The sequence below is a fragment of the Narcine bancroftii genome, chromosome 6, assembly GCF_036971445.1.
Source record: "Narcine bancroftii isolate sNarBan1 chromosome 6, sNarBan1.hap1, whole genome shotgun sequence".
Lineage (NCBI taxonomy): Eukaryota > Metazoa > Chordata > Chondrichthyes > Torpediniformes > Narcinidae > Narcine > Narcine bancroftii.
Window position 1 is genome coordinate 123,383,638 of NC_091474.1, and position 18,472 is coordinate 123,402,109.

The 18,472-nt window shown below is 44.4% G+C and overlaps 1 protein-coding gene across 8 annotated transcripts in view; it reads left to right on the forward strand.

Annotated features, from left to right (window-relative positions):
• The window catches only part of fbxo16 (F-box protein 16), a 164,146-nt gene that overhangs the window by 123,842 nt on the left and 21,832 nt on the right, over nucleotides 1–18,472 (forward strand). The window contains exon 10 of one of the 8 annotated variants that reach the window (XM_069885924.1): nucleotides 4,689–4,751. The exons of the other annotated variants lie outside the window; for them this stretch is intronic. Within the exon in view, the coding sequence (XP_069742025.1) occupies nucleotides 4,689–4,736 (48 nt within the window). The 3' untranslated portion in view covers nucleotides 4,737–4,751. Of the gene's footprint in view, nucleotides 1–4,688; nucleotides 4,752–18,472 lie in introns of those variants that run through there. 8 annotated transcript variants of the gene reach the window in all.

Here is an 18,472-nt window from a genome sequence, read left to right on the forward strand (position 1 = left end):
GGGTTGTGTGGATGATATAGTGTATCTATTAATGTGAATAAATAAGTGCTACACTATTCTATAACTGCATAGATCCATGCAGTTATAGAATAGTATCCATAGATACTGAATATGTAAAAAGATATGTGAGAGATGTACATCTCTTTATGGAGATGATTGCTTATCTGTGGATATGTACTGTATATACTCATGTAACTGTTGATTTTTTTTTTTGTTACTTGTTTTGGCCCAAAGATGGTGGGATTGACTTTTACACAGGTCAAACTTTTGAACTCATAAGTATATGCATTGTTCAAGCCCTCAGGAGCTCAGATGGCTGAGACCAAGTGGTAGGTCCATGGTTGGGGCGTCAGCAGTTGTTTATGTGTATGTGTTTGGGTATGAATATGTGTGCAAGTGTACATGTGTTTTATATTTGAGTGTGGATACATATGTATTTATGTATGGCTATTTGATGGCTGATTTTATGGGCTTGAAATTGACAGATTTTATAGGTGTTATCTTAAATCCAACCTGCATCCAATGTGCATAAACATAAAAGCTTGTATAGCATGACAAATCCATTCAATTATGATATTACTCTGGACACAAGTCAAGTCAAATTTATTGTTATCTGGTTGTACAATTTTGTCGGGTTGTACTTGTTCTCAGGTCCTCAGTGAAAAAACGTGCAGACACTCAACCAGATACTGAACTCACCTACAGAAAAATAATACATATGCAGAACAAGTATTGTATCTACAAAAATCAATAAATAAATATTGTTTTGGACAAAGGAGAGCCTCAGATGGTTAGTGCAAGCAGTTCCTTTTGTCCTTCAGCATTCTCACTGCCCGTGGAAAGAAGCTGCTCCTGAGCCTGGTGGTACTGGCTCTGATACTCCTGTATCTCTTTCCCAATTAGAGCAGCTGAAAGATGCTGTGTGCAGGGTGGAAGGCGTTCTCAGTGATTTTGCGTGCCCTCTTCAGACAACAAACCCAGTAGATCATGTCAGGGGTGAGGTGGGGGGGAGAGAGACTCCAGTGAGCCTCTCTCCCACTCTTTTTGTTTAAATATTTTATTTAAGAATTTTAAAACCACATCCATGTATACATATTCAATAAAGCTACAAAAGAAGAAAAAATTTACACATGTGTGTGTATATATATGAATTTCCCCCCCTCCCTTCCCTTTTCCACCTACCCTCCCCCTCAGAATATATCAAAGAAAAAAAAAGTTGGGAGAATGTCAAAAAGAAATATAACATCTCAATACTAATAACAATGGAACTGGGGGTTACCAACATGATGGGCTTTCAGAGAGTCCTTCAAATTTTCAAACCAATGTGTTGTAAGTATGGGCTCCATATTTTTGAAAAAAATTGATGCTTATTACATAAATTGTTATTTTCTCAAGTGAAATACAGCTACGTAGTTCAGAATGCCATCTCCATCCTTAAATCTGCATCTGATTTCTAAGTAATAGCTATGCACTTCCTAGAAACAGCTAAAGCTAGTCGTAAAAATTCAAGTTGATACATAGTTAACATTAATTAGGTCTAATCACTTTAATATTACCCAACAAAAATAACATTGGGTCCTGTGGGAGTTTAACCATAATTTTTTTTTTCAAAAAAATTTCCTACTTCTAACCAAAAAGGTTTTACTCTCAGACACTTCCAAGTAGAATGCAAATATGAACGAACTTGCTGACCACATCTAAAACATAAATATGTTAATATTGGATTCAATTTTTTAATTTTTTGGGAAGTTAAGTATAATTAATGCAAAAAATTATATTGAACCAATCTATACCTAACATTAATAATTTTAGTCATATTTTCTTTACATAATTGCATCCAATCATTTCATCTATTTATCTATTTCAATTAACCTCCCATCTTATTCTTGATTAATGAATTCCTAACTTAGGAGCTTCTTTTTGAAGTAATTTATATATCACCGAAATGAACTTATTCAAGTCATCTTTACATATCAATAATTCTAATTCATTCTGCCTAAGTAGTATCAAATTAGGACCTAATTCATCAAACAAGAAAGCCTTAACCTGATAATAACAGAAAAAAATTATTTCGAACATTAAATTTTTCCTTCATTCATTGAAAAGTAATAAATTTACCAGCTTCAAAAAACTTTTATGGTCCTTTGGATTGACCTCTGGTGCATTTCACTGTAGCAACCATACCATACTGTGATGCAGCCGGCAGGACACTCTCGATGGAGCTCCTGTAGAAGGATGACATAATAGTGGCCAGTAGTCTTGCCCACTTCAGTCTTCTTAGAAAGTTTTGTCGCTATTATGCCTTCCTGACAAGTGAGGAGATATTGAGTGTCCATGATCAGTCACTTCTTAAGTGACCTCCAAGGAACTTGGTGCTCTCCACTCTCTCTACTACAGAATTGTAGATGTATAGTGGAGGGTGGTCGTTCCTGGTTCTCCTGAAATCCATGATCATCTCCTTTGTCTTGTCCATGTTGAGACTCAGATTGTTATTCTCACACCATTTCACGGGATTTCCCACCTCTTCTCTGTAGTGCGATTCATCGTTGATGCAGAACTAAATCCACCAGAAGTATGCAGAGTAGTCAGAGAATTAAGTCCGATTTTGTGATCCAAAATACTGATCTGATACCATGCTGCCATTCTGGTGTGATACTCCTGTTAAACTTCTCTTTTATTTTTGCACACTTGAAGACTTTACAGTAACATGAGTACAAGTCAAAGGGATCATAACCATCTTAAAGTTTAGGTAAAGGCTGGAAAGATGTGTTAAAAATGGTATGAAAAATACTTAACTGCTAGAAGATCTCAAGTAGTTCTTGTTATAATTCAAATCCTCCTCCACTCACCCAACCTGGCTTTGTGCCCTTTCATTTTCTCTTTGGCTCCATATACCTATGTGTCTACCTGTCTCCCAGTTCCAGCCCTCCTCCACCTTTATCCATCTATGAAATACTTCACCTCCACTTCAGTCAAACTAACACCTACTGGTTCCTGTCACACCCTTCCCCTCTTCTCCTTACACTGGCTATCTTTTCTCTCCACTCTCAGTCCTCAGTTCTTGTTTCACTACAGATGCCGCTCGAGCTGTTGAGTTCCATGAGAAGCTTGTGACTTCTTTTACATTTCAACATTTCTTGTGTCCCCTTGACTAGGTGAATGAGCAGAGGTATGGAGACCAAGGCAAGCTATTGAAATTTGTTGGGGGGTACAAAGTGGGAGAGGAAGGAAGATGTCTCTGTGAAGAAGGCTATAGCTGTCCAAGGTGTCTGAAATGCAATTGACCTATCAGAGTGGTGTCCAAGAGATCTTTTTACTCTGGCTTTGCTCCTTGCAATCTGCCACCTGCTGCTTCTATTGTTACAACTTCAATGCTTGGTGAGGAGTATCAAGATTACTATGAAGAGCTTCCCAGCACTTGTATGCTGGAAAATTTTGGACTCGAGGTTTAGTGCATTTACCAATGCAAGCTTGGTACTGTCTTTGCCTCGTGTTTTATGGCAGTTTACCCATGCACCAAGTATTGCATTTGTCACGAGCGCATGCTTACCTGCATTGGGAGCAGTGCCAGTTGCCACTGATGATGTATCTTAGGCAATACGCAGGAGTAATAGCACGCATGAGTGGGTTCGTTCAGAAGGCAGCATATGTGGGATGGATCTCGGATGCAGGAAGAGGAGAGTGAGAGTTTCAAGTTCACCCATGTGGTGGAGAGCCAATGAAAATGCCGGAGGGATTTGGCTGGTTGGTGTTTGATGGGGTGAAGAAGTCAATGTTCTGTCTGAGTGGAATAAAGAAAGTTGATTCCAATTTGGGCTGAAAAAAATGAGTGAACATCTTCTTTAAATTGTGTGCAAACTGGGTAGCCATAAGTACTGCAGCTACATATTCAACATGGTTAGTGTAGTGGTTAGCACAATGCTTTTTGGGCACCAGTGACCTGGGTTCGAATCCGATGCTGTTCATAAGTTTTTATATGTTCTCCCCATGTTTGCATGGCTTTTCCCCAGGTACTCTGGTTTCCTCCCACATTCTAAAGATGTACAGGGTTGGAAGAATAATTAGGTGTATTTGGGAGGCATAGACTCATGGGCAGGAAGGGTCTGTAAAATCACCCACTTATGCTCGAGGAATGTAGCTGGTCACACAGCGTCCATAGGAGATAAAGATACATTACCGACATTTCAAGCCTAAGCCCTTCTTCAAGGTCTGTAACTGTGCTGCATCTCTTAAAAAAATTCTTATCAGCCTTTTACTTTGTTGTCCATCCCACCGAAATGCAGATCTAATATACTTGCAACAAAACATATATGTATTCTGTTATGGATCTGTGTTAATATTATTATTTAGGTTAATGTTAAGCTATATTTCATATAAAAATATCTTAGTAAAGTAAGTTATAGAGTTAAAATATTGTATATGAATTCTTAGTAAGTTAGTTGTGGGATGGTACAGGGTCACACACAGGTCAGCACATTTACAGATACACCATTGAACATGAGAAAAGAGTGTTCATTTTTGGAGATGGAATGTAGAAAGACAGAGCTAATGGAACTGAAGTGGATTTTAATTGATTCAAAAACAATACAATGTTTGCTTTATTAAAAACTGAAGTATTCAAGTACTCAAGAACTGCTGAAGGAGGCCATCTGTTTTCAACAAAAACATGTTTTGCTTGTGATCATTAGACTTTCCGGAACACCAAACCACTTAAGCCTCTTGGAACAGAGTTATGAAGGTCACATGGTTTCCAAGAAACTGGAGCTGGCAACTGTTGAAGACTGCAATAATGTTTTTTTATGCATATAATGTATTACAAACCAGCCCCCCCCCCCCACCCACGCATTATATGCGTGTGCGCACTATACGAGAATATTTTTACATGTTGAAAGAATCCACTCAATTAATAGCTGGCATGGGAAGTTGAACTGGCAATTTATAGCGAGTGTGGGAATATAATAATGGCATTGAAAGAACACACACAACATAGCGGCTGTGGAAAAGATGTGCTGGCAATTTATAGTGAGTGTGGGAATATAGCTAGTGTAAGAATATAATAGTGGCAATGAAAGAATGGGCACAATTTATAGAGCGTGTGGGAAATTTTGATTTTGGGAATATCTTTGTGCATGGTATTCTGGCTAGGGCACTGCACCTTATCAATGTTAATTTCCCAGACACATCCCCCTGAGGGAGGAGATTAACACATCAAGTGCCTCTGATTTGAGACAACATTAAATCCTGTTTAACTCTGAAGTCTTTCTTCAATCTATTTAATTGATTCCTTGCCAAAGTTTGTTACTGTGTTGCAGCAGATTATCATCAATATAATGGGATCACACCTCTGGGGGAAGTTGATTGGATGTTAATTGTGGGAGATTAACTGTGGCAGATACTGTATGTTTTGTCTTGTCCCATTTAAATGCAAATTGCTTTTGCCAGTCGGAATTTTAGAATACTACACCTGTGTGTTATATGTGTCTGCATGATATGAAAATATTTTTTATGGTTTACTGTGTGTTATATGTGCGTGCGCGTTATATGAGTGAAAATATGATAGCTGTTCACATGGTTTCAGAAGAAAACTTAGCTTATCTTGCTTACTGGCCATTTGTGAGCAATGTCTCACCACATGCAGACCCAGCTCTTAGTCCTATCCTTTGACCATTGTTTGGAAGGGATGGCTGCAAGAAGATCAGGGGGTTTTCACTCACCAACATAGTGCTATTCATCTATGTCATAGAGTCGGAGAGCAGACAGCATGAACTGACCCTTTGGCCCAACTTGTTACTGCTGATCAAGTTGGCATTCTGGGCTCATCCAACTTGTCTGCATTTGACCCATATCATTCAAAGCCCTTTCCATCCTTCTATCTGTCTAAATATCTTTTGAATGACTTTTGCACCTGCTTCAATAGCTTCCTCTGTAAGGTTGTTCCACCTTCTGTGTACAAAAGTTGCCCCTCAGTCCCTCAAATCTTTCCTTTCTCATATTAAACCTATGCTCTCTCGTTCTAGAATCAATATATGCCATAGGGAAAAGACAGTAGGAATTCACTGCTTCTATCCCCCTCATCTCAGGATTGTTGACTGTGCCACATACTAGTGAGGTCAGACAGATAAATGGATGGCTGTGAAACTGATGCAGGGAGCAGTGCTTCAAGTTTTTGGTTCATAGGAATCTCTTTTGGAGAAGGTACGACTTATACAAAAAGATTGATTACACCTGAACCCAAAGGGCACCAATATTCTGGAGGGCAGGGAGGGTTTAAACTAATTTGGCAGGGGGATGGGAACCAGAGTGTTAAGGCTGAAGGAGGGGGGAAAGAGCAGTAAATCCTAAATCGTGTTCAGCAAGAATGACAGGCAGGCGACAAGACAAAATAGTATCTAGAGGGATGACAGAGACACAGTACCTTCAAAAACTGATTTAAAGGTATGATAATTAATTGCACGCAGCATTAGAAACGAGGTGGATGATCGTGCTGTACAGCTACAGATTGGAGGGTACAATGCTGTTACTATTACTGAATCGTGGTTAAAGAATGGATATTATTTGGACCTGAATGTTCAAGGGTCCATGGTGTATTGGAGTGATAGACAAGTAGGCAGAGCAGGTGGTGTGGCTCTGCTGGTAAGCAACAATATTAAATCATTGGAAAGAAGTGACATAGGATCAGATAAGGTAGAATCCTTATGGGTTGAATTAAGGAATGGTAAAGGTAAAAGGGCACTAATGGCAGTTATATACAGGCCCCGTAGATAGCTGCTATAATTGGCTGTTCTTGCCCTATTAGAATTGCCTTGGGGCCACCGTACATCGGTCCGCGTATTGCACAGGAACAGCAGGGAGGCGTGTCAATTGAATCTAGTGCTGGCCGGGAGCAGGAGCTCCTTCAGACTCTCCTGTGGTATATTACATTTTTATTTCTTTAATAAAGTTCTTGGTTGTTTTTTTAAAGTACTGGCTTCAAGTCTCTTCATTGCAAAGCACAATTGCAAACATGGTGTCAGAAGTGGGATTGACAGGAACCCAAGCTTGAAGCCATCGATCACAGCTGACGCAGTGAGTAAACCTGTGCCATGTTTTTGGCCGCCATTATGGCAGACGGCTTCAGGCGCCTGGACCCACTCATCTTCGATGACAATGTAGCTGAACAGTGGTGAAGATATGAGCATGAATATGATATTTTTATAGCTGCTGTGCATGGGGACAGGTCAACACATATAAAAGCATCTGTTTTGCTGAATTTGGTCGGCCCATCAAAAGGGAGAGGGCATTTGTTTATGCCGAAGAGGTTCGTGAAGGGGACTGCATGATTCAACCTGCCAAGTCCAGGGAGGACCCTGAGTGCCTTAAGCGCAAGTTCAGGGACGTGTAGCCCCCAGATTAATGTGACAATCGAGAGGCACAGATTTAATGTGCTTGACCAGAAGCCCCGGGAATCAATCCAATAGTATGTTAACGCCTTAAGGCTAAGGGAAAATACTTGCAAATTTGGTACAATCACAGATGATCTCATTAGACCGCATGGTGTGCAGCATCCTAGACAATAATTTGCACAAGATTCTGCTTCAAGGCAGTGAGCTTACACTCACTAAGGGAGTTTCAAAGTGCCTAGCCCACGAAGCTACTGGGGATAATAAACTGCTAATGAGTCCTCGACCATGGGTTATGAGCATTGACACACTTCAAATTGCATCCAGTAGTGGTCATTGGTGGGAAGCCAGGCCGAACAGTCATTGGCGGAGGAGTTCACCAAGCAATAGCCACCGACACGAATTCGGCATAAGGACCCAGGCAAGCCACCCAAGCCACTTCAAATACAAAGAGCTCTTCAGCGATGACCTGGGGAAGCTACCGATCACCTATTTCATGCGACTGGACCCCAATGTGCGACCAGTAGTTCGTCTGGTTTACAGGATTCTGGTGGCTATGAAGGACAAAGTCAAAGCAGAACTAGACTGTATGGAAGGTCTAGGGGTGATAGCCCCGATGTCCGAGCCAACCAAATAGGTGTCCTCGATGGTAGTGGCAAAAAAGGACTCCAACAAAATCAGAATATGCATCAACCCCAGAGATCTAAACATGGCGCTCAAAAAGACGACATTATCCCATGCGAACTGTTGACGAAGTCACAGCCCAAATGGACAGCGCAATGGTGTTTTCTATGCTGGACACTAAGAACTCCTTTTGGCAGGTTGCTTTAGACTATCTTCTCTACTCACCACTTTTAGCACAGCTTTCGCCTGTTACAAATTTCAAATAATGCCCTTTGGTATAAACTCAGCCAGTGAAGTCTTCCAGCACTCTGTGGAGCAAACTTTGCTGGTTACCCATGCACCATCATCATTGATGATATCCTGGTCAGTGGCAAGACAGTTATAGACCATGATGCTAACAAAAATGATAGAGGACAGAGACCCACCAGGCCAAAGAGCCCCTGAAGCCCCACCCTGTGCTGGACTTACCCTGGTCAACTGTTGCCACAGACATTTTTGAGTGGAACTGGCAGCAGTACTTGGTGGTAGTCGACTATTACTCCGGGTGGTTTGAGATTGTTCTACTCAAGGAGGCTACTGCAACTACAATTATAACAAAGCTTAAGAGCCATTTCATGGTGCACAGGGCCCCGTACGTGGTTCTATCAGATAATGGCACCCAATCTTCTAGTCAGAAATTCAGAGACTTTGCTGCCAGGTGGGACTTCCAGCATATAACCAGCAGCCCCGAGTATCCCCAGTCCAACAGCTTGGCCAAGTGACCGGTCCTCAGTGCCAAAGAGTTAATGGAGAGGTCGCAACAGGACAAAACGGATGTGTTCCTGAACCTCCTCAACTTAAGGAATGTACCCCAAGACAACACACTGGCCTCGCCAGCACAATGGCTGATGTCACAGCAGATTCACATGACCACCCTGGTCCCAAGAAAATTATTAAAGCCCCACCTATAAGGCGGGAATCCATCCAGGTTCAGCTCCTCAATAGGAGATCAGCACAAAAGCAGATTTATGATAGGTCCAGCTGATCTCTCTCTCTCCACTTCACCAGTGTCAGGTTGTACATGTGCAGATCCCCCAGGAATATGACTGACTGCCCTGCAGTAGTGATGAAAGCTTGTGAAGAGCCATGATCATACCTCGACTCATCTGAGGGGAAGGAGTACCGGAGGAAATGATGCCACATCCTTCTGGTATGTGAGCTGCCCCTGCTACAATCCAACTCGACCTATACTCTGCCACTTGTTGACCTGGAGAGTTGCCCGTGGGACAGAACACCTCAAAGACCACAAAAATCTGCTGTAACTGTTTCGGACGACCTGGAAAGGAACCCCTGGGGTGAGGAACAGTCTTCAACTAAAGCCGTATAAACTGAGGACATTTATCCTGAGCCTTCAGCAGAGGAGAGTACTCATGATGTGGTGCCGCAGCCCTCCACCTCATCCGATGGGCTATAACAAACATGAGCTAGTTGTGTTTGCAGGCCCAACATGAACTGACTGGTCTCTGTGCCAAATATAAAAGGACTTTGGATTCTGTGGTATACCATGTAAGGGATGGGAGTGTAAATAATAATTGCTACATGTTTTGAAGCATTTTACTGCTGTTTTACTGTGTCGAAATTTTTACTGCTGTTCCAAGGTGCATGAGGGGATGTAGACACCCGCTACAATCAGCTGTTCTTGCCCCGTTAGAATCGCGTTGGGGCTACCATACTTGGGACTGCACATTGTGCAAGCACAGGACCAACAGTAATGTGTGTCTATTGAATCTAGTGCTGGCTGGGAGCAGGACCTCCTTCAGACTCTCTCGTGGTATGTGGCATTTGTAATTCTTTAATAATGTTTTTGGTTGTTTTTAAACTACAGGCTTCAAGTCTTCATTGCAAACCATAATTGCAAACAGCTCCTAAACACCAGCCGGGATGTGGATCACAAAATACAACTAGAAATAGATAAGGCATCTCAGAAGGACAGAGTTATAATAATTATGGGGGATTTTAACATGAAAGTAGATTACCAGCCTATTGCAGGGGGCAACCACTGTACCTGCTGGTAGGCAATCTGGGAGGCTGGCCCCACCTACTGGCTGTCAATCACTGGCCCGTATAAAGACTCGAACCAGCCCCTTTGGGGACAGTCAGGTACATGGAGCCAGCAAGATACTGAGACTGGTGTGTACAAGATTAAGCTAATTAAAGCTTGTTGTACAGTCTGTGGACTTTTGCATCAGAATTATTCATACAGCAGCATTCCAGCATACTTCAAGATCTGGAAGCATGCGATTGAGGCAATCATCCACACATAGGCTGAGGTCATCAACACTAACCAGAAGAAACTCATGGTACTATGCACCAAGCTGGGCCCACGCACTTTCCAGACTATCTGAGACTGCATGGATTTCGAACCAGTGATGGCCATCCTGGAAGGCATGTACCAGCCCCCAACGAACATACTCTATACCCGGTACCTGCTCAGCATCAGGGCACAGCAGCCAGATGATATGGCTGACACTTACCTGCGGACACTGCGAGAACTAGCATGTCCATGCACAATCGAAGCTGGGGTGACTGCTGGAGAGGTGGAGAGACCCATTCAAGATGCCTATGTGCAAGGGTTATGGTTGAGGGCGACTTGACAGACTGTTGGAGGAGAATAATGCCTCCCTTATCAGGATCATGGAGTTGGTCTGCTCCCTAGAAGCTGCAGTTCACCATGTAGAGGTCTTCGATGCTCCCTCCCTCAACCTTCAGCCTGGCTGACGCCGATGACAGCAGTCACTGAGGAGCCCCACTTGGAGGAGGCGATCATAGCTGCTGACACAGTCCACAGCTGTAATTACTGTGGGTCTCAGTGTGGGTCGGATAGTCGATAACGAAAGAACTTCCCTGCAAGGAACTTGCATTGCTCCCGATGCAGCAAGAAAGGTGACTTTGCTAAAGTGTACCTTTCCAAACCCACTGGGAGTGCTGCAGCCCTCCGCAACCAACTGGGAGCCCCTTCCGACTCTGGACACCCCCACTTGCAAGTACTGGGCAGCATCATTACTTCACCCGCCATTTTTGCCTGCACTGATGACGTCACTTCTGGCATGGCCGTTCAACTACGCCGCTGCCATATGCTCACCACGTGTTCCGCCGTCTTTCATTGTCCAACTTCCACCTGCACTGATGATGTCACTTCCAACGTCACTTCTGGTCAAGTTGCCTGACCACACTAATGCCATGTGCACCTTTTGGGCACCGCTGTCATGGGCTAGCTGAGCCCCAACCACCCCAACACATTTGACTCACTGACCACATGACATGGTCAACACGCGCTCGTGCAAAACCACGCACTCGCCACACCTCACAGCCCTAAAGGCACCCACTGGCCACTACTCACCACAACCGTCGGGGAGCAGCAACTTGGACCACCTCAGATCCTGGTGTCCACCATGCTAATGGAGGACATTTCCCATGGACTCAGGTGCTCGATGATGGACATTGCTGTCAACAGGAAGGTAATAAAATGCCTGTTTGATAGCGGTAGTACTGAGAGCTTTGGGCACCCAAATGTGGTCCGTATGCTGAAACTCAAAGTATACCTAGAGAAATTTGCTATCACCTTGGTGGCCTAGGACCACTAGGGTGCTGCTCTTGACAGTTGGTTGGGGGAGGTGAAGCATATCAAGGGTTCAGGCTTCTGGTCATGCCAAAGCTCTGTGCCCTGGTTATACTGGGGCTTCCTGTGTCACCTCCATAGCCTCACCCTTGCCTTCGGTGGCCCACTCACCATCCATAGCATCAAGTCCGGTGACCGCCCCTAGTCCACCTGCGGGCTCTCCACCCTATGTGTGCCCCCTCCATCCCTCTTCAACTACCTGATGCCAGACTGTAAGCCTATAACGGCCAAGAGCAGGTGCAACTGAACGGCTGACAGGACCTTTATCAAGGCCAAGGTGAAACAGCTTTATGCGGAAGAAGTAATAGAGCCCAGCACCAGCCCCTGGAGAGCCCAGGTCCTTTTCGCAAAAGTGGTCAGCAAACCGAGGATGGTCAACTATAGTCAGACCATCAACTGTACATCCAGCTGGACACCTACCCACTGCCCATATCGCCGACATGGTCAATGAGATAGCCCAGTATATGGTTTTCTCCACAAATGACCTGACATAGGCCTGCCATCAGCTCCCCATCCATGCCTGGGATAAAACTTATTCCACCTTTGAGGCAGAATGGTGCCTCTACAAGTTCCGCTGGGTCCCGTTTGGGGTCACAAATGGAATCTCCATGTTTCAGTGGGAGACGAACCACATGGTAGACCGGTACAATCTAAGAGCGACTTTCCCATACCTGGACAATGTCACCATCTGTGGCCACGACCAGCAGGACCATGATGTCAACCTGGAGAGCTTTCTCTGGATGGCAGAGGCACTGAACCTCACCTACAACAGGGAGTAGTGCGTGCTCAGTACCACCCAACTTGCCATCTTGGGGTGTATCATGGAACATCATGTCATCAGTTCCGACCCCAAATGCATGGGGCCCCTAATGCAACTGTTCCTCATGTTCAAGGCCCTCCACAGGCTCTTCTCTTACTACTCCCAGTGGGTCCCCCGCTTCTCAGTCAAGGTCTGCTCACCGGCTCAGGCCACTACTTTTCTCCTTCCCCCAGAGGCACAAATGGCCTTCGCCGGCAGCAGGCAGGACATTGCCAATACAATGATGCATGCCGTGGATGAGACCACCTCATTCCAGGTGGGGTGCGATGCCTCTGCATTGCCTTCGCTGCCACCCTCAAACAAGGAGGCAGACCCGTGGCCTTTTTCTCCAGGACCCTTCACAGTTCAGAGCTCAGACACTCCGCCATTGAAAGGAGCCCAGGCAATCGTGGAAGCAGCCTGCCACTGGCACCACAAACTGGCAGGGAGAAATTCACCCTTCTCACAGACCAGCGCAGAGTGGCATTCATGTTCAGCACCATCCACAGAGGCAAGATCAAAAACAAGATCTTGCGCTGGAGAGTCGAGCTAGCCACTTCCAGCTACAACATCCAGTATAGGCCGGGGAAGCTCAAGGATACCCTTGATGTGCAGTCCGAACAGCTTCAGGCACTGCATGACACCCTTTGCCATCTGTACCACTTCATTAAGTATCAGAACCTCCCCTGCACTGTCCAAGAAGTCCGGACCATGACCATGACCCTGCAGGGTCTGTGGAGAGTGCCCACCACAGGCCCATGTAGTGAAGGCCATTTGGCCCTTTGAGTGACTCAGCTTCGACCTCAAGATATCACTGCCTTCCATGAATAAGAACATACATTTCCTCTCGATCATAGGCAAATGCTCCTGTTTTCCCTTCACCATCCCTTGCCCTGACCCCTCCACCTCCTCCATTATCAAGGCACTGGCGCAGATCTTCACCATGTTCAGATACCTGGCATTCATCCACAGCAACCGGGGGTCCAGCTTCATGAATGAGGAGCTGCATCAGTACCTGGTGGTGCGAGACATTGCGGCTAGTCGTATGAATAGCTACAACCCCAGGGACAACGAGCAGGTGGAACGTGAAAACAGGGTAATCTGGAAGGCAGTCCTCCTGCCCCTGAGGTTGAAAGGCTGGTCCATCAACTATTGGCAAGAAGCCCTCCCCAAAGCACTCCATGCCATACAGTCGCTCATGCATGGCTGCCAATCAGAGCCCTCATAAATGCCTTTTCTCCTTTCCTAGGAAATCGACAACTGGTGTCTCCCTGCCAGTGTGACTGACATCTCTAGAACCAGTACTCCTCCGCAAACATATGAGGACCCATAAATCCAACCCCCTGGTCGAGCAAATGCACCTCCTCCATTCAAACACAAATTACACCTATGTCAGGTACCCTAATGGACATGAGAACGCTGTCTCGACCAGGGACCTGACACCAGCACGGGCCCAGCCATCTCACCCCAGGCTCCCCTGGCCCATTCAGCTGACACCCTCTCTCCGCCTCTCCAGAGGGACCCACTCCCTGCAGACCTGCCCCACACCTACACACCCACTTTGCCAGACACCGCTGGCCATCCCAGCCATCCAGTACCCAGATGACCTTCCCCCTACCAACCATTGACCAGGAGCCTGTCCTGCAATGCTCCCAGAGGCACAGACAATTGCCAGACTGCCTGAACTTGTAGATACTACTCAGTACTGTGCCCCCTCCCCCAGGACTCCACTGCACTGGCCACACTCCTACCAGCCTACTGCAGTGGGTAACCACTGTACCTTCAGGAAGGCAACCTGGGAGGCTGGCCCCACCTGGCGGCCATCAATCACCAGCCCATATAAAGACTCGAGCCAGCCCCTTTGGGGAGATTGATGTGTACAAGTTTAAGCTAATTAAAGCCTGTTGTACAGTCTGTGGACTTTGTGACAGAATTATTTGCACAGCAGCACTCACAGATATGGGACCTCAGGAGAGAGAGTTTGTGGAATGCCTATGGGATGGTTATTTGGAGCAGCTTGTTGATGAGCTCACCAGGGGATCAGCTGTTCTGGATTGGGTGCTGTGTAATGAACAAGAGGTGATTAAGAGATTTTAAGGTAAAGGAATCCTCAGGAAGTGGCAATCACAATATGATTGTGTTCAGTATGAAATGTGAAAAGGAGAGTTTAAAGTTTCATTAAGAGTGAAGTTAAAGTCAAAATAAAGGCAAAAGAGAGGACAAACAAAGAAGCAAAAATAAATGAGAAGTTAGAGGACTGGGAAACTTTTAAAAACTTGGAGAAGGCAACTAAGAAGTTGACTGGAAGCAAAAGATAATTTATGAAAGGATGTTAGCAAATAATATCAAAGAGGATACAATAGCTTTTTTATATAAGTAGTAAAAGAGTGACCAAAGTAGACATAGGACTGATCGAAAGCGATGCTGGAAAATTTGTAATGGGAGACAAAAAGATGGCAGAGGAAACTGAATGAAGATTTTGGATCAGTCTTCACTATGGAAGACATTAGTAGCATACTGGACTATCATGGCTCTCTCAGAAGAGAACTAAATGCAGTCAAGATTGTACTGACAACAACCACACCAGCAGTGCGAGTATAAGACAGCTTTAATAAACTAATATGTACACTAAGAGGTCTTGTCTCTCTGCAAGACAAACCTGGAAGGCTAGACTGTAGCTCTGGACTGCTTTCTATACAAGGTCACCGGGATGACCCCTGGTGACCTAGTGGTGTAATTACATATCACCACAAAGATCATGAGAGAGAAGGTACTTGGAAAGCAAAATGATCTAAGGGTGAATAAGTCCACTGAACCAGATGAAATGCACCCTCGGGTTCTGAAGGTGGTACCTGTAGAGATTGTGGAGGCATTTGTAATGATTTTCCAAGGTTCAATGGAGTCTGGCATGGTTCCAATGGACAAGAATGTAATTCTGCTGTTAAAGAAAAGAGTGAGGCAGCTGAAGGGAAATTATAGACCTATTAGCTTGGTGGTTGGGAAGCCATTGGAGTCAATCGTCAAGGATGAGGTTTTAGAACACCTGGAGATACATGAAAAGATAGCCTAAGTTGACATTTTTTAATAGATCTCAAGTAAGATAGACAGGGGAGAATGAGTGAATGTTGTGTATTTGGACATTCAAAAGGCCTTCAACATGGTACCATACATAAGGTGACTATACAAGATGAGAGCCAGCATGGAATTACAGGAAGGATACAAGCATGGGTAGAGCATTGGCTGGTCAGCAGGAAACAGAGAGTAGGAATAAAGAGATCCTATTCTGGTTGGCTACCAGTTACCAGTGATGTTCCACAAGAGTCTGTGTTGGGACCATTTATTTTTAAGTTGTTTATAAATTATGGAATAGATGGCTTTGTGTCTAAATTTGAAGATAATACTAAAATAGATGGTAAGGTGGGTGGTGCTGAAGATAGTGAAAGGTTGCAGAGAGACTTGGATATGTTAGGAGAATGGGCGAAGAGGTGGCAGATGAAATACAACATTAAAAGTCTACGGTCATGCACTTTGCAAAAAGAAATAGATGGGCAGACTATTATATAGACGGGGTAAAAATTCAAAATTCCAAGGTGCAAGGGGACTTGGGAGTCCTCGTGCAGGATATCCTAAATGTTAACCTCTAGGTTGAGACGGGGGTGAAGAAGGAATAGAATAAAGAGCAGGGATGTAATGCTGAGATTCTATAAAGCACTGGAGAACTGTGTATAGTTAAAACACAATGTTGGAGAAATGCAGTAGGTCAACACTGTGTCTTTCCTATATAGCAAAATTAAAGATAATTAACTGACTTTTCGGGCTTGAACTCTTCATCAAGGTATGGAAAAATGACTGCAGGTGTATGAATAAAAAGGTAAAGGGGAGGTGTGATTGCAAAGGCAGGAGGTCATGGGTGGAGAAGGGAGTGAGGGCACAGCAGCAGGCAGGGGGAGGAGGGGTGGCCAGGTGAATAGAGAGGGAAGGGGTGGAGAGCTGAGGGAAAGAAGACAGGGGGAAGGGAAGGGAGGGGGAAAAGGAGAGCAGGTTAGCAGAAACTGGAAAAGTCGATGTTAATGCCATCTGGCTGGAGAGAGCCCAGACAGAAAATCAGATGTTGTTCCTCTGATTTACAGGTGGTCTTGGTGGGATTGTAGATGAGGCCAAGGACAGACACGTGAGTATGGGAGTGGGACACAGAACTGAAATGGTTGGCCATTTGGGTAATCCTTGTCACTGGTGCGAACAGAGCGAAGGTGCTCAGCAAAGTGATCTCCCAGTCTGTGTCCAGTGTCCTAGAGAAGGCCACAAAGGGAGCACCAGAGGCAGTAAATCAGTCCTGCGCTTACACGTGAAGTGTTGCTTCACTTGAAAGGCCTGTTTTGGCTGCATTATTTGAGAAAAGATGTGCTGAAGAGGATTCAGAGAAAATTTACTGGAATGATACCAGGAATTAAAGGATTAGCATATGAGGAATGATTGTTGGCTCTTGGTCTGTACTCATTGGAGTTTAGAAGGATAAGGGGAGGACCTCATAGAGGCATTTTGAATGCTGAAAGGCCTGGGCAGAGTAGATATGGCAAGGATGTTTCCCATGGTAGGGGAGTCTAGGAAAAGAGAGTATAACCAGGATAGAAGGGTGTCAACTTAAAACGGAGATGCAGAAAAATTTCTTTAGTCAGATGGTCTGTGGAATTTGTTGCCACAGGTGGCTGTGGAAGTAAAGTCATTGGGTGAGATCAACATATATTTAATTAGTCAAATATTAAGGGTTATGGGGAGAAAGCTAGGGAGTGGGGCTGTGTGGGTCAGCTCATGGTTAGAATGGCGGAGCAGAATCGAAGGGCCTAATTCTGTTCCTATATCTTGTGAAGATCTTGTATAGCTCTGAAAGGTCACCACCCATCCAATTCTGCTGCACAGAATGAAGGCCCAGCCTATCCAAGTCCTTGCTGTAAGTCATACTATCTCCTAGTTCGGACTGCTTTCCAGAAACTTGGCACCTGTGGCAGCTACAATGCATTTTCCTATTCAGAGGCAGAGGCTGGCTCCAATGGTGCAGACACCCTCACATCTTCATGCATGCTACCAACCACTTCAAATGGAAGAAACTTCCTGCTCTCTCACCATACATTGCATCATTCCAAATTCATCCATTGTACTCCTTCATCTGGCAATATTTCTTCATTTCTATTTTAACATCCTTTTCTCCAGAATGCCCCTGATAACCTCCTACTCTGGATTTCACAATCTCATACTGAAGATCTGACCATTTCAACAAATGCCAGATCTTCAATTGTCTAGATGATCTTCAAGGGGTATACATAGAGTAAATGCAAGCCTTTTTTTTCACTGAGGTTAGGTGAGGCAAGAATGAGAGAACATGGGTTAAGGTTGAAAGGTGAAATATTTAAAGGGAACATTAGGGGGAACTTCTTCACCAGAGACTGGTGAGAATGTAGAACGAGCTGTCAGCTAAAGTGGTGAACATGGGCTCAATTTCAGTATTAAGAAAAATGTGGGTAGGTACATAGAAGGCTATGGACCTGGTGCAGATCAATGGGACTATCTAGAATAATAGTTTGGAATTAACTAGATGGATCGATGGGCCAGTTTCTGTGCCGTAGTATTCTATGGTGCTATTGTCTTCAAGTATGGAGCAGCATGATAGAACAACTATCTTACAGCTCCAGAGATCCTGGTTCAATTCTGTTGCTGTCTGTGTGGACATACCATGATCTTCCTGCAACTGTGAGTTTCAGATTTTTTGTCAGAGTACATACATCATCACATACAATGCCTTTCAGCATTCAATCCTGAGATTCTTTTTTTCTTCTGGGCATGGCAGAATTACCATTAATTGGTAGTGCAAAAAATAACTGTACACAGCAAATGTAAACTAATAAAGAACTGTAAACAGATAACGAATGTAAACAAACTGACTCCAATACAGAGAGAATAAAAAAAGAAAATCAGTAAACTGGACAAGAGTCCTTTACTGAGTCTTTGATTGAATTT